The sequence below is a fragment of the Eubalaena glacialis genome, chromosome 3, assembly GCF_028564815.1.
Source record: "Eubalaena glacialis isolate mEubGla1 chromosome 3, mEubGla1.1.hap2.+ XY, whole genome shotgun sequence".
NCBI classification, from domain to species: Eukaryota; Metazoa; Chordata; class Mammalia; order Artiodactyla; family Balaenidae; genus Eubalaena; species Eubalaena glacialis.
In genome coordinates, this window is record NC_083718.1 from 140625454 (window position 1) to 140641568 (window position 16115).

General features: G+C 34.9%; 2 protein-coding genes and 1 pseudogene across 2 annotated transcripts in view; all 3 read left to right on the forward strand.

Moving 5' to 3' along the window:
- The window catches only part of ITGB3BP (integrin subunit beta 3 binding protein), a 99015-nt gene that overhangs the window by 32351 nt on the left and 50549 nt on the right, over positions 1 to 16115 (forward strand). Inside the window, exon 3 of the mRNA XM_061186487.1 lies at positions 3356 to 3491. Within this exon, the coding sequence (XP_061042470.1) occupies positions 3356 to 3491 (136 nt within the window). The remainder of the gene's footprint in view (positions 1 to 3355; positions 3492 to 16115) is intronic.
- On the forward strand, positions 4197 to 5060 carry LOC133088519 (peroxiredoxin-1-like; annotated as a pseudogene).
- On the forward strand, positions 6609 to 7000 carry LOC133088520 (heat shock factor-binding protein 1-like). Its single transcript, XM_061186486.1, has one exon. The coding sequence runs from the start codon at positions 6609 to 6611 to the stop codon at positions 6837 to 6839; it is 231 nt and encodes a 76-aa protein (XP_061042469.1). The 3' UTR covers positions 6840 to 7000.

Below are 16115 nucleotides of genomic sequence, written 5' to 3' on the forward strand. Positions count from 1 at the left end.
GTCACTGGGTAAGTGCAAAATGCTTTTGTTCTCCATAACTACCATTAGAAATAACAAAACCTAAACATTATTAGAGTCATTAAGGGTGATAATTGTGGCAACTGATAAAAAGTTAGTTGATATTTAGGATTCTTCTAGGAACCCTAGGCCCAAATCGTGAAAAATCCCTGAGACAGCTAGTATTTAAAATTTTCTAATGTAAATTCTATAATAAGTACTAGTGATTTATAATACTGCCTTAGGTGAAACATTCCAATAACCTAATTAACCAGTATAAGATTATAAAGAATTGTCTCCCTTTAGCTACCCTAATTTTTCTTTTGCTTTTGGTTGTCCAAATACCTACAGTACCTGTATTTTTAAATATTTCAGTGATAGTATAGTCTAGTAGTTCATAATAATAATAGCAGATCCATTATATCCCACATTTCATCCTGAAAGAACCCTTAGCTAGTACTTTCTAGACTGTTTATAACAGGTAAAAATCAATAAAATACAGGCACCTTTTTGGTAGAATATGCTTTAAACAAGGTGATGAAGCAAGCTACAATTTGTGAAAGATATTGAAGGAGAATGTCATATATATTTGAAATTATGGAGAGAACATTCATTTCTTTTTTTCTGGGCAGAAAAATCAATGCCCAAATTTTAGTTTTGCTAATGTACAAGGTTTGACCTTACAAAATGTACAGTGGCATTTGGACTGATCCTAGACAGAATCTTTTTTTTTTTTTAGTGTGGTGTTAAATATCTTTGTCAATAAATATTACAAGCAGTTGTAAATTATTGTAGAAAGTAGTTGTGACTTATCCGATTTCTATATCCTTATATTTTGTTTGCATCCTGAATTCTTTCCCTTCTCTAACCAAATCTGTTCTTCTCACTTTTTCTTCCTCTATTTTTCTAAAGGACCTGGTAGGTAGCACTCATCATTGCTGAATGGAAAGAGTTCCAGACTTCTCAATTAGTAGCTCAGTCTTCTATCAAATCCCAGTCTTCTTAACTCTTCCTTTTGTAGGAGATTAATGAGAAGACCAAGTCCTTCAACGTTTGGGGGTTGGCAGAATGGAAATTCTTAGGATTCTAGGATCACTTTTAAGCATCTTCAGAGTTTAAAAATTAGAGGACCTTGGTTAAACTTCGGGAGAAAAAGAACTTAAAGAAGTAAGACTATGCATTTGTGTATATCAGTAGGCAGACATATAAAAATGCATTATTTACTGAAGAATATTTAGTGGGATAGTAGGGAAAGGTAGATTTTCTTTTTTCCCTCTAAGTACATTACGATTGTAGACAGACATTTTAATCAACACAGATCACCAAAAAAAAAGAAAGAAAGAAAGAAAGCAAAAGAGAAGACTTAGTATTTTTAAGGTGAGGGGGAAAATTTATATATATATATATATACACACACATGCACGCACACACACACAAAGACTTATTTTACGAAAGCTAGAAAATTGTTTTCAAGGAGAAATGTATGATCTACAGTTGCAATGTTTAGATATTTGGCAATTGGAAAAATAATTTTTGGTGAAAATAGGAAAACAGATTGATGTAAATGTACATTAGGGTAGTGACTTTCATTTCTTGTACATACACAGTGAAATATTTCTGGGCAATAAATTCTTAGAAAAGTGGGGTTGGATTGGATAAATGTCATAGTTTATGACTGAATACTTATAAACAGCTGAAAACTCAAGATGGAGAGGTAATAATAACCACCTGTTAAAGAGACTTAAAACCCTTTCACCTTACAAAAAAGATTACTTTAGAGCTATAACTTGATATTATAGTTTGATTTTTTTAAAAATATTGGTTACATTTGTGGCTACTGTGGATACATAAAATAAAAAATGTAATGCCTTTTGTTCCCCCAATACAAAGAAGTATCTATCATTTAAAATCTTACCTGTAAAAAAAAAAATTGATGCTATAGATTCTGGAACTAATACCAAGATTATTGAAAAAGGTGACATAGCCACTATTTCTGCCATGGTGTCTTGAAAATAAAGAATAGGTGACAATGGAGAATTACATAACTATTTCAAGTCAGCAACCAAGCTAAAGTTTAATTCTACCGTGTTGGCAACATATCATGAACCTTCAGACCTTTCCTTTATCCCTAAATCCACCCCGTGCTGTCTGTTTCACCTCTAGATTTCAGGTTTTTCATACCTTTTATTTGCACTTATCTAAGCCTCACCCTTCATCTTCACAAGAATCCTTCTGTGAGATTACTGCAGCCCACTTTGGTTTTCCCTCTTCTCTGAATTTCTGTAGCAAGCATACTACCTTTAGACCTGTTCTCTGCTGTTTATGAGGCCAGAACAATTTGTTCTCTTCCTATATACACATTAGTTAGCAAATGCTGGGTGATTAGTAAGCATTATAGAAAATATGTTTAAAAAGAATTCAAAAGAGCAAGAAATTAATAGTGTGATAATGGGTGTTTGGAGGAAGTGGATTATGAATGAGGCCCCAAACCAAAGAAAGACTAGCTGAGACCCAAATGTGCATAACCTAAGTGACTGGGACTACAGGCGCCAGTTAATAATAGATGAATGAACCAGTGAAAAAATGAGTAGATTCTGAGTAGAGTGGCCTGGCTAAGTTTACTGGGCTGTTTCTTTTAAATCATTCATTCATCATACATTTTTGAGTTCTATAGTACAAGGATGAAATAATATTTATTTTCAGAAACTTAAATTCTAATGGGGTATACAGAAATGTAATAAATTATTAAAATTTACTAACTCCAGTAAGAGGTATGAACAAGGTCTATGGGAACACAGAGGAGGAAGCTGCAGAGAGGATTTGTGTAGAATAGATCAAATTCTCAAAGGCCTTAAATGCCATACTCAATTGTTTGAACATTATTTTTGTTTTATCATTAAGATACTGTGTCAGAGCAACTTTGTGAAGGTTAAGGACACCACTAATCCTTCCTAGGATTTCCTTGTGGGTCTTACTAAGAGACACTTCTGAGAGTTTCTCTGGTCTAGGCCCATAATTATACTTCACGTTCAGCTAACAACAAATGTCAGGATGTAATTGGGAGAGTCAGCCATCTCTACTTGTTTGGAAATACCATCTCAGAAGGTAGTAACCATTTAATGTTAAAATTTCATAAAATCAAATTGAGATGCCCTAATCAGTATGGAGACCAGAAAAATGTACATACCTTGAAATAACAGTGTTCACTTTGAAGATAATAATTGTGTATATTTAAAATCCAAAAAGAAAGATCAAGGAAAAGAGTATTAGTTTGAATTTTGTGAGTTTTTCAAATGTATTTCCAAAGATCTGTAACTAAACATAAGTATTTTTGTCCCAAATTAATATTTATTTCTAGTCATTTGATTCTTCAAAAATCAGAAGGAAGATAAGTGTTACAGCCTATTCTCCAACAACTGGAACCTGTCAAATGAGCCCATTTGCTTCTCCCACAAGCTCTAAAGAACAAGAGAACAAAAATGGACCATCAAATGGTTAGTTGAAAATTCTTTTCCACTTAATGTGAGATTTTTCTAGTTATTGGTTGAATCAGAATTTTGATTTAATAATATGTGGATCTTGCTGCAGCTGATTTTTCTCTTTTTTCTTAAAGAATTCAACATAGAAAAGACTAGAATATAGATAACACTTTGGACATAAATGTAAACTTTCTAGGCAGTTATTTTAAAATGCTACTGCAGACTTTGTTCCCTTACTATCCCATCCATTAAAGAGAAATTATGGCCTGACTGCCTTCAGCCACTGTCAATTATAATGGTATAGCCCCTTAACAAGCTATCCATCATGTGCATAAATTAAAGGGCACATAATTCAGGTAATGCTACACTACAATTTAAGAGTGATACTTCTGAATGTTATTTTTATCCATGTTGTCCGTTTAGTTTTTTCCACATTTCCTGTGTCTTTATAGCTTGCTTTTATTTATTATATTTCATCCTCTTCCTTTACTATTTTAAATGCATTTGCAAAAGGTTTTTAGAATTTTCCATTAGAGAGTAACCTAATTTTAATATGAAATTCTTTATTTTAAAATATTGTTAGTTTAATTTTGACCACACATATTTCTTGTTCTCTGGTAGTTTATTGCTAAAATATTCATTTAAAAGATATAGAAATCTAGGCGTGTCTCCTTCCTGACTGTCCTCTGTGGTTTGTCTGTGAGAACTGCTGATAGCAATATGTCTTCAGGAAATGCCAAAATTGGGCACCGTGCCCCACAGTTCAAAGCAACTGCTGTAATGCCAGTGGTCAGTTCAAAGATATCAGCCTATCTGACTACAAAGGAAAATATGTTGTGTTCTTCTTTTACCCTCTTGACTTCACCTTTGTGTGCCCCACGGAGATCACTTTCAATGATAGGGCTGAAGAATTTAAGAAACTCAACTGCCAAGTGATTCGTGCTTCTGTGGATTCGCACTTCTGTCACCTGGCATGGATCAACACACCCAAGAAACAAGGAGGACTAGGACCCATGAACATTCCCTTGATACCAGACCCCAAGCGCACCATTGCTCAGGACTATGGGGTCTTAAAGGCCGATGAAGGCATCTATCTCATTCAGGGGCCTTTTTATTATTGATGATAAAGGTATCCTTCGACAGATCACCATAAATGACCTTCCTGTTGGCTGTTCTGTGGATGAGACACTGAGACTAGTTCAGGCTTTCCAGTTTACTGACAAACATGGGAAAGTGTGCCCAGCTGGCTGGAAGCCTGGCAGTGATACCATCAAGCCTGATGTCCAGAAAAGCAAAGAATATTTCTCTAAGCAGAAGTGAGCACTGGGCCATTTTAGGGCCAGGCTGCAGTAGGTGGCCATGAGAACAAAACCTCTTTTGTACTATTGTCATGCTTAAAACACATGACCTTACACTCAGCCCAGATGTGGTGTGGGACAGGACAGGCCTTTCCTGCAGGGGTTGGGGAGGCCAGCCTTTCTTCCTCTGGAGGGAATGGCCTGAGCTGTATTATGGGGCAGGCAAACTGATGTGTATAGTAGTAGGGTATCACTTTTGGTCTTCTGTAGTTTTATTAAACTTGAGCCGGGGGAAAAAAAAAAAAGATATAGAAATCTAGATTTCATAGGTTTAATTTTTAATATTGTAAAAGGTCATGAATCAGTGACATGTCAAGTTTTTATAATATAAAATATTAAGTAGGTTTAAATTTAATAAAATATATTTTAGATATGCTGTGATTAGCCTGATTCATATTTACTATTTAACATTTGAGTGCTAAGCGTGTACTAGAAACTACAGAGAAACAAAGAAGTCTCCTCATTTTACCTAATTTGTTGTAATGAAACCTATAATGAGATCTTAAACTTTTGAATGACTTTTATTTTACTTTAATCAGGTGCTTTTTATCTTAAAGCTATCACTACTAGGTTTGCTTTCACAAAAATATATGAAGATGTATGTGTTTTCTTCAAGCTCTATATAGTTCTGGGGGTTTTTTCATTCACTTGATATATCTTTTGTTTAAAATTAAAAATTAGTGCCTTAGAGATAGAACATCTCTATCCTGAAATGTGAATAGATTTTAAGTGGATAGTACTCAATTTCCATATTGAAATTAAATATGGACTTAAGGGAACATTTCTTTTGCCCATAAAAAGATTGGTCACATGATCTCGGTTGACATTTAAGTGGATAATTATCACAGATTATAGTACTAGGTAAGCTCTTTTTTAAAAAGTCATATAGCAAGGGTTCCTGTGGTGCTGGTAATATTCTATTTCTATGTGATGGTTATGCGAGTTCACGCTATAATTATTCATTAAACCGCACATACGTGTTTTATGTACTCTTTGATATATAGATCACACATACGGAAGTCTCAAAATAGGAGAATGCTGTCTAGAATCTTATATCGGATTATGTCATTTGTAATCATTACATTGCTTTTCCTAATATGTCATCTTATATGTGTTTTAGAAATAGGAAAGCCTGGGTCTTATAAAGTAATTTAAGTTCCGAATGAAGTCATAACTTCTGTTAACAATTCTCACTTTTTGAATATTGTACAAAACATAAGGTACAATTTAAATAAGCACTTTTATTTAAATAGCATTTTCAAGGACATTTTAGGTGCTACTCACTTCCCATCACACTTAGGGTATATAAGTCAAAACTTTATCATGACTTTCAGGGCTATATGTCATCTAATACCTGACTACCTCACCTGCCTCATTTTCTGCTGCCCTTCTGATGTTTACAATGCTTTAGCCACTCTTACTTTCTGGCTATTTGTCAATCGTGCTGAGCCTGTTGCCTCCACAAGAACTGCACTTGCACTTTTCTCAATCTCGAATATTCTTCCTCCAGGTATTTATATGTACTTTCTATATTCATTTGAATCACATACTATGTGAAGAGGTGACAATATTAACTTTAAATCTATTTATAGTTATAAAAGGAAGAAAAATGTCATTCTAAGTCTTCCCTCTACTTAGACTCTGCATGGCCCACAAATGGGGTGAATGCTTCCAGTTTATACATTTAAGATACACACATACGGGGCGTCTGCGCGGACAAATGGAAGTGTAGGTGATGGTCTGAGACAGCACCGCCAAGCTGGGAACCGGGGAGATGGCAGAGGCTGAACCCAAGACCGTGCAGGATCTCACCTCAGGGGTGCAGACACTCCTGCAACAGATGCAAGATAAATTTCAGACCATGTTTGACCAGATCATTGGAAGAATTGATGACATGAGCAGTCGCATTGATGGCCTGGAGAAAAACATCGCAGACCTCATGACACAGGCCGGGGTGGAAGAGCTGGACGGGGAAAGCAAGATCCCTGCCACACAGAAGAGTTGAAGGTTGCTCATCTGCACTGGAATCTGGAACACCCTTTTTACAAGCCAAGAGAAGCCAGATGGCTTTTTGCAACTAACTACTCTGTGTAGACAGGTTTTATATTATAAAGTGTGCATTCTTCTTACCACATACTATAGAGTTAGTTTATAGAGTCATTTCCCTCCCCTGCCCCCCGTGTTTCCTGAACATGGTAACTTCACGTCTTGGACCTTGGTCAGTTGTGCTATTAAACACTAAAACTTTGGCGGTTCCTGCATACAATAGTCAAATTTTTTAGTGTATTTTTGTGAAGTCATTTTTTTTCTATCATTCCCTTTGTAGTAGTTGCTGTTTGATAAAAGTTGCTGTGTAATTTTTTTATTAGACATAGGGTAGATCCTTGGTTATAATAAGATTTTGTGCAGTAAGGCATTGATAGTTAAGGTTCTTTGATCCTCAGAGTGACTGTTGAGTGAACACCAAATAGTGTGTTGGCGATACTTTCCAAGTGGTTAAAAACATTTAAAATTGTGTATTCAGAAATATCTGGCACTACTCTGTCGCCAAAACTCGGAATGGAACCACGATATTATGTCTGAGTCCCTGAGGTCATATGCTACAGTAACAAAGAGTGACCACAAGCCACTTTACTGTTAGCATTTTTAAATACGGACAAGGACAGAGTTGCCTGATGTGATGAGGCTTTCAGAAGTTAAGAGTTTTGCCTGAGGTTTGAACCTTCAGTAAGACCCTACCTTGTCCATCTACAGCAGTTACCATAGGAAATCTGGCAGGACTTTACAACTAAGCTACTCCATCTTTTGAGCTACTGGCTGGGAAAAGAAACAGAAAAGGAAAACAGACCATGTTAAGTCCATGCCTACTAAATAACTAGCAGTAGGCTTGAGTTTTTAAGAATTACTGTTTCTTTAAACTGTTTCTTACCTAAATTCAAGGAGAGTAGTGGCTTTATTGTTGATGATGGAAGACAGGGAAAATAACTCCTGCGGCTCAGCCGTGCAGTGTCAGGAGTGCTGAGCCCAGAGGCAGTGTTGATGGGAAGGAGACCCATGCAACTGTTACAGCAGGATGATTTTGTATAGAGAATATGGAAGAAGTTGAGGAATGGAACAGTGCTTTAGAGAAGGAAACCCATAGTCAACACAGCATGATTTTTTTAAAGTTTCCTATGTCACTAGTCTTAATTGTTTGTATTGCAAATATATAATAATATTAAGGAATAATTTGTCCTATTTATAAATTATATGGGGAACACAGAGGAGTCGATTTCTTCTGGGATAAAATGAGTTCCCCACTGTTCTCACCGAGCTGCAGAAACTCCCTCACTGGGCCGGTAGGTTGTGCTGCGAGGTGTGGCCCTGAAAGCCCAGAGCCAGCTGGACTCAGGGACTGGATGGAACCGCATGCAAGATGCTTCCAAGCCTGGGAAATGGCAAGTGGACCGTCAGGATGTAAGCAGTTGGCTTCCTTAAGTAACAGGAAGGTTTCAGAGGAAGCTCCCCTGACCAAAAATACCTGCCGTGAATAAAGGTGCCTGAAATCCTGATTAAAAAAAAAAAAAAAAAGATACACACACACACACACTCTTATTCATTTATTTATCACCATATATATTGATTACATTTATGTATGTTTGTGTGTGTGTGTATCATTATATTGCTATCCCCTCCCCTACCCCTTAGCAAATTTTTTCCAAACTAGCATCCTTTTTAGAGGAGAGGAAAGATGGTAAAATTTTCTGTTCCTTTACTCCCAAGATTGCATCAGACTTATTTTTTAATAGTTGGGGTAGAAGGATAAGCAACAAATTTGCATAGTCAAAGAGAGTACTTGTAATTTAGACAATAGATCTGTAGAGATCACCCAGACTGTAGCAATGTAACAGCACAGAGAGATAAAGAGATGGAGTATATGATAAAACAGTAAAGAGAAATAATGGATAGAATAAGCTCCAACATATGTCAAATAGGAGTTCTACAAGGAGGAAATAGAATGGAGCAGAGGCAATATCTAAGATATATGGACTATCGGTTTTTCATAATTGAGGAAAGACAGGAATTTCCAGATCAGACTAGCATGCTTCATCTGAGCAGGATGAAATAAAACAAATTAAAACAAATTCACACCTAATCTTATCATGGTAAAAATGCAGAACATCAAAGACAAAGAGAAAATTTTAATGACAGCTTGACAGTAGACTTCTCATCAGTATCTATAGGCTGCAGCAGGAAATGGAGTAATAATACCAACTGAAAATCACAGCTGAACTTTATTCAGGAAGTAAGAATGAAGTAAAGGTATTTTCAGACAGTCTGAGAGAATTTACCATTCACAGATATTCCCTGAAAGGATTACTAAAGAATGTACTTCTGTAAGTACGTGCTCATAATTGAGCCTCAAATAAAGGAATGAAATGCAAAGAGCAATGGTAAAAAAAATAAATTAGCAAACATGTTGGTAGATCTATAAGTCTAGTTATAAAACTGTGATTACAAATCTTGCTGACTATAAAGCAAAAGAAAAACAACTTGATAGGGGGTTGAAAACAAATACTAATAGACCATAACAGCATGGGAGATATATGAGGAAGCAGAAAGGAATTAAAAATTTTAAGGTCCTTGTAATTTTCAGGGAACAGATGGAATATCTGTCACTTGACTTTTTGATTGTATTTTTGTTTACTTGCCTGTAAAATGGAGAAAATAATAATATCTACCTCAGGATTGTTGTGAGAATTAAAAGAATTAATGTACAAAAAGGACTTAGAACAGTGCCTGGCATATAGTAAGTGTTCAATACATATTTTAGCTATACTTTAAAATATTATTATTATACTTTAAGAAAAGACGTCAGATGATTTAATGTAAAAGGATTAAAAAAACAGTGAATATTAGCTTTTTAAAAAAGCTAAGAGTTGGTATAAGAATATTAATATTAACATAGACCAAAATAGACTTTAAGACAAAAAGGCTTTATTGAAGATAATACGAATTTTTACATAATGAGAGAAGGAAAGATTCACTACCAGAAAAAGGATCCTGACCTTTGTGCATCAAAAATAAAAACTCGGGCTTCCCTGGTGGCGCAGTGGTTGAGAATCTGCCTGCTAATGCAGGGGACACGGGTTTGAGCCCTGGTCTGGGAAGATCCCACATGCCGCAGAGCAGCTAGGCCCGTGAGCCACAATTACTGAGCCTGCGCGTCTGGAGCCTGTGCTCCGCAACAAGAGAGGCCTTGATAGTGAGAGGCCTGCGCACCACGATGAAGAGTGGCCCCCACTCGCCACAACTAGAGAAAGCCCTCGCACAGAAACGAAGACCCAATACAGCCAAAAATAAATCAAAAAATTTTAAAAAAAAACCTCAAAACATGACGAAATAGGACAGGATTACAAGGAGAAACTCACAAATCCCTAATCATGATAGGAGATTTTAAACTACCTCCTTCAGAAACTGATAAAATGGATAAAAATAAATTAGGAAAGATATAGACAGTTTGTTTGTTTTTATTGTCATTCAACCAATATTTTTTTCTTCCAGTTTTATTGAGCTATAATTGACATATAGCACTGTTTAAGTTTAAGGTGTGCAGCATAATGATTTGACTTACATACATCATGAAATGATTACCACAATAAGTTTAGTGAACATCCATCATTTCATATGGAAGCAAAATAAAAGAAAAAGGAAAAAAATATTTTCCCTGTGATGGGAACTCTTAGGATTTCTCTCTTAACAACTTTCATATATAACATATCACAGTATTAATTATATTTATTGTGTTGTACATTACATCCCTAGTACTTATTTATCTTATAACTGAAGTTTGTACCTTTTGACTACCTTCATCTCATTCCTCCTCCCGCCACCCTGTGCCTCTAGTAACCACAAATCTGATCTCTTTTTCTATGTGTTTGTTTGGTTTGGAGGTATAATTGACATACAACACTATGTTAGTAGTGTACAACTGGTGTACAACATAGTGATTCGATATTTCTATACATCACATAATGATCACCACCATAAGTCTAGTTACGATCTATCACCATAAAAAAAATCACATTATTATTGATTATATTCCCCAGATGTACATTTCATGCCTGGGACTTACTTATTTTATAACTGGAAGTTTGTACTCTTAATCTCCCTCACCAATTTCTCTCATCCCTCCATTTCCCTCCCCTCTGGCAACCACCTGTTTGTTCTCAGTATCTATGACAGTTTCTGTTTTGTTACATTTGTTCATTTATTTGGTTTTTTAGATCCCACATATAAAAGAAATCATATGATACTTGTCTTTCTTTCTCTGACTTATTTCACTTAGCATAACCCTCTAGGTCCATTAATGTTGTCACAAATGGCAGTTTCATTCTTTTTTAATGGCTGAGTAATATTCCATTGTATATATATGCCACATTTTCTTTATCTGTTGATGAGCACTTAAGTTGCTTTTAATATCTTGGCTATTGTAAATAATGCTGCAATGAACATAGGGATGCATATATCCTTTCTAATTAGTGTTTTCATTTTCTTTGGATAAATACCCAGGAGTGGAATTGCTGGGTCATATGGTAGTTCTATTTTTACATTTTTGAGGAACCTTCACACTGTATTCCATAGTGGCTGCACCAATTTACATTCCCACTAACAGTGCACAAGGATTCTCTTTTCTCTACATCCTTGCCAACACTTGTTATTTCTTATCTTTTTGATAATAGCCATTCTGACATGTATGAGGTGGTTTTGATTTGCATTTCCCTGATGATTAGTCATGTTGAGCATCTTTTCATGTGCCTGCTGGCCATCTGTATGTCTTCTTTGGAAAAATGTCTGTTGAGATACTCTGCCCAGTTTTTAATCAGGTTGTTTGGTTTTTTGATGTTGAGTTGTGTAAGTTCTTTGTATATTTTGGATATTAACTACTTACCAGACATATCATTTGTAAATATCTTCTCCCATTCAGTAGGTGGCCTTTTTGTTTTGTTGATAGTTCGCTTCGCTATGCAAAACTTTTTTGGTTTGATGTAGTCCCGTTTATTTATTTTTGCTTTTGTTTCCCTTGCCTGAGGAGATAATATCAAAAAAAATATTACTGAGACCGATGTCAAAGAGCTTACTGCCTATGGTTTCTTCTAGAAGTTTGATGGTTTCAGGTCTTACATTTAAGTCTTTAATCCATTTTGAATTTATTTTTGTGCATGGTGTGATACTGTAGTCCAGTCTGATTCTTTTGCATGTAGCTGTCCGGTTTTCCCAGCATCATTTATTGAAGAGACTGTCTTTTCCCCATTGTATATTCTTTGTTGTAGATTAATTTCCCATATAAGTGTGGGTTGGGTTCATTTCTGGCCTCTCTCTTCTGTTCCTTTGATCTATGTGTCTGTTTTGGTGCCAGTACCATACTGTTTTGATTACTGTAGCTTTGTACAATAGTATGGTTTGAAATCAGAGAACACAAAACTCTACCTTTGTTCTTTCTCAAGATCGTTTTGGCCAGTTGGGTTTCTTTTTTGTTGGAAAGTATAAAATATTTAGAATTGAGTGATAATGAAAACATGTCAGCACTTAGAGGAAAAAATTTATACCTAAACGCTGCATGATACTAAAAGAGTTCTTGGGGACTTCCCTGGCAGTCCAGTGGTTAGGGCTCTGTGCTTCCACTGCAGGGGGTGCAGGTTCAGTGCCTGGTCGGGCAACTAGGATCCCACATGCCACGCGGCACAGACAATAAATAAATAAATAAATGAGTTCTTAGTGGAAAACTTATATTTATAAATGCATATATTGTAAAAGAAAGAATGACTGAAAACTAATGAGCTGAGCATTCAACTAAGAAAGATAGAACAATACGACAAACCCTAAAAAGTAGAAGGAAATAGTAAAAGATATAAACAGAAATTATTACATAGAAATGGTTAATTAAAAGAATAACAGCATCTCATTCACCTCTTAGCCTACAGGCTCCAACTTGATCTGGCAATAACTCTTTTAGAAAAAAATTAACTAGTATGTGACAACTTAGATAAGTAATTTGAACCTCTGGGTCAAGGTTTTCCTCAACTCTTTTTTGGTTTGGGACCAAATGATGCCTCAGATGTGTGCCAACTGTAAAGTATATGTATCTAGAAGCAGCATGATACTGGTCTCAATCTGTTTGAACTTTAGATTAATTTATTAATAAGCAATCATAGCATCAAGGTTAATAGCACAGTCTTTGCAGCCAAATGGCTGGATTTAGATCCTGACTCTGCCACTTACTAGCATTGGGGATTTAGATAAATTTTATGACTATTCTGTGCCTTTGTTTCCTCATCTGTAAGATGGGAATAAGAGTGACTATCTCAGAGCTGTGCAGATTAACTAGTTAATATATATAACATTTAAAACAGTGCCTGGCCCTAAAGGCACTTCACAAGTGTTAGCCGTTATCGTCATCATCACTGATTATACTTCTAAATGTTATAGTCTATTGAAAGCTATCTTCATTAGTTAGAGAAAGGGCTTCTGGGAGCCTTACCAGAAAGTCCAAATACAATTTTGAAATTAGTCCAGATTCAGTGATGGTACATTTATCACCAGTGTTTTGTGAAACTGCATTTAAAGGGAGTCAAGTACACAATTATTAATCATACATAACCTAGCAAGAAAAAGACTATGTAGAATCCACAGTCCTTTAGCTATGTTAATTGCTAATAAAATGGAATGAAATAAGGAAAGTGATTATTAAGTAACTGGAAAACTCTTGGTGATATATTAGAGTCTACTCAACAAGTCTTTGATAACTGATCCAAATGTTATTCTTTGAGACATTAAAACTCCTCCTCTTTAACAAATGGAAAGAATATTAAAAACATAAGTCCTTCCATGAGAAGATTGAGATTAATGCTATTGATTATGTTTTATAGGATGTGATATCTGACTAATCCTCTTACTATAATCAAAATGTTTAGAAAGGCCTTAAACACCTGGTGAAAATTCAAATAAAGCATTCTTTTGCTGTTTCTCACCTAGCATTACTGACTGCTCGTGCTAAAATGTGAAAAATAATTACAAGTTAAAGGAACAAAGTAATTTTAATATTGTGGAGCTTTATTGAATGCAGATAGCATAATACAAAATTCAGGAAATTAGTATTAACCTTTAGGCAAAGATTTTATGAAATAAAGTTTTAATGTGCACTGTGGCTTTCATTAGTGTTTTTTTCTAAGAAATATATTTTTTAAGAGAGACAGATTTTTTTTTTTTTTTTTTTTTGGCTGTGTTGGGCCTTCATTGCTGTGTGCAGGCTTTCTCTAGTTGCGGCGAGCGGGGGCTACTCTTCGTTGTGGTGCACGGGCTTCTCATTGCAGTGGCTTCTCCTGTTGCAGAGCACAGGCTCTAGGTGCATGGGCTTTAGCAGTTTCAGTGTGCAGGCTTCAGTAGTTGTGGCATGAGGGCTCAGTAGTTGTGGCTCCCAGGCTCTAGAGCACAGGCTCAGTAGTTGTGGCACACAGGCTTAGTTGCTCCACAGCATGTGGGATCTTCCCGGACCAGGGCTCAAACCCGTGTCCCTTGCATTGGCAGGTGGATTCTTAACCACTGCACCACCAGAGAAGCCCAGAGAGACAGATTTTAATAGACTTATTTCCTGAAAGTTTTCTAAAATCATAAATAAAATATTATTACTCTTTTTCCCTTTCATCTTTTATTAAATAAACTCTTAACCATATTTATTTATTCTGTTTGGAATTTAAGGATACCAACAAATCAAATAATGAAAAGTTAATAAACAAGAGAGGTGACTAGTACTTTAGCAAAATTTCTAAACCACAAGTTTTTCTCTTTTTGGTATTAAAGACTATTTTGAGATAACAATTTAGTTATGACATAATTTTTTTGAGAGAAAGCATAATGTCCAAAGTAACAATGAGGGAAATTATCGTTAATCAGTTTCTGAACCAACTCCCTCAATGAAATTGTAAATACCAGAGAATAGAAAATAATACTATAAATAATCTTTTCCTCTAGTAATAGGCGCAAATAAGAGTAATGGAATAAAAATTAAATGAAGGAAGAAATGTAAACCAGCATTGGATAGTCTGCTCCAGACAATATATCAATGTTTCTTAATGTGTTAATAAATTACATTTAAATTTTAAAGAAATTGCCTTCATGTTATCTGTGTATTTGGTTTCATCTGGAAGTATTGGATCCTCCTGCAGTATTATCTAGAACTATACTGTCCAATACGTGTACATGTTGAGCATTTGGAATATGACTCAGATGAATTGAAATGTGCTATAAGTGTAAAATACACACCAGATATTAAAAACTTAATGTGAAAAAAAGAATATGAATTACCTCATTAATAATTTATATTGATTATGTGTTAAAGTTAGAACATTTTGGGTATATTGGGTTAAATCAAATATTCAAATTTATTTCACTGTTTTTCCTTTTTTTAAAAATTTTGCTAGTAGAAGATTTTAAATTACATAAGTGGCTCACATTACATTTCTTTTGGAGAGTATGAGCTAGTTTTTCATGGTACATTGTATCAAACAATTTTTTAGAAAAATAACAAGAATATTGAGTAAATAATAGTTCCTGTGTCAGTTGTTGACCAAATGGAACTACGTTAAAATGTGTAGTGCGAGGAGGGCGTCAATGTTTATACGTTATAAAAAGTGGTTTCTCCTGTTTTTCACTAGTAGTAAAGAGTTTGGATTATTAATTCATTTGCTTGTTTCAATAAACATTTATCAAAGGCCAGTATATGTAAGACACTGATATTCTTTAACTATGCTAATGTGTCCTCAAATACTCATTCATCGAATATATTTAACATATATTGTGCACATAGCACTATAAAGTACTGTAGAACAAAAAAGTATAAATGGTTAGCTCATAAAACAGTTGTCTACTTGACTACTAATAAGTGCAAACATCATGTTCTACTATAAAATCGAATTTACATTTCAACCCAGCATACATTTGAGGGATTATAACTTAATTACATTTGTATTTCCATTTGTGCTTCTGTCAACTTGTTAAAGTTTAGCTAAGCGATGGCATTAGATAACTACATAGTATTTTAAATGGATAGAATTTATTTCTTTTATTAATATCTAAAATAAATACCTTAATGAATGAAATATTTTAGTAGGCACCAAAGATCTTAACAAGAATTTACTAAATCAATATGCATTTTTAACCTGAAGTATAGTTGATTTACAATATTGTGTTAGTTTCAAGTGCACAGCATAGTGATTCAGTATTTTTGCATATTATATTCCAT